The following is a 503-nucleotide window of genomic DNA, read 5'->3' as shown; positions in this document are numbered from 1 at the left end:
GCAGAGTAGTGTCAACCTGGACATACAAGAAAAGAGCATCAGACTGTCGTCGTTTGACATTTGCGCACTTTGTCGCATCTTTGTATTCGCCTTGGTAGCACGCTGCAGCTGGAGGGATACCCTTCAGTAATGTGCCGCCCAGACTGACATTGAGGGCACTCCACTGTGTTGATGACGGCCAACCGTCGTAGCCTGGGTAGTTCTTGCAGGAGGGTATACTGGCTCCTGTTGCTTCGCCGAAAGCAAGATCGGGGTTACCCGCCACGTCCAATTCTTCCAACTGTATGCTTTCGTATAGGAAATTGTATGCGAAGGCGGCTTGTGCCAGAAGAAGGATCGAGAAGAGCGAGAAGCCAGAAACCATCATGGGAAGCGCAGCTGCGAAACCAGTACGATAAAGACGATATAGCTCACAGAAAAGTGCTTACTTTCTCGGAATCTGTCACAACAGCATCTTATACGGGTATCCTGTGGCCATATTGGCAAACCCTCCACCATTGTAC

At 50.3% G+C, this 503-nt stretch overlaps 1 protein-coding gene across 1 annotated transcript; it reads right to left on the bottom strand.

The window, feature by feature from the left end:
- Positions 1-120: 120 nt before the first annotated feature.
- Positions 121-364, bottom strand: J4E85_011758 (uncharacterized protein; the record flags this gene model as incomplete). The annotated part of the gene is made up of 1 exon (XM_051475942.1): positions 121-364. A coding segment is annotated over one exon (244 nt), but the record flags the coding sequence as incomplete, so codon positions are not given.
- Between the last annotated feature and the right edge of the window lie 139 nt (positions 365-503).

This window comes from Alternaria conjuncta (genome assembly GCF_024043145.1).
Source record: "Alternaria conjuncta strain BMP 0040 chromosome Unknown scaffold_173, whole genome shotgun sequence".
NCBI classification, from domain to species: domain Eukaryota; kingdom Fungi; phylum Ascomycota; class Dothideomycetes; order Pleosporales; family Pleosporaceae; genus Alternaria; species Alternaria conjuncta.
Note: the sequence above shows the minus strand (reverse complement) of the source record. Positions and strands in the feature narration are given on the sequence as shown.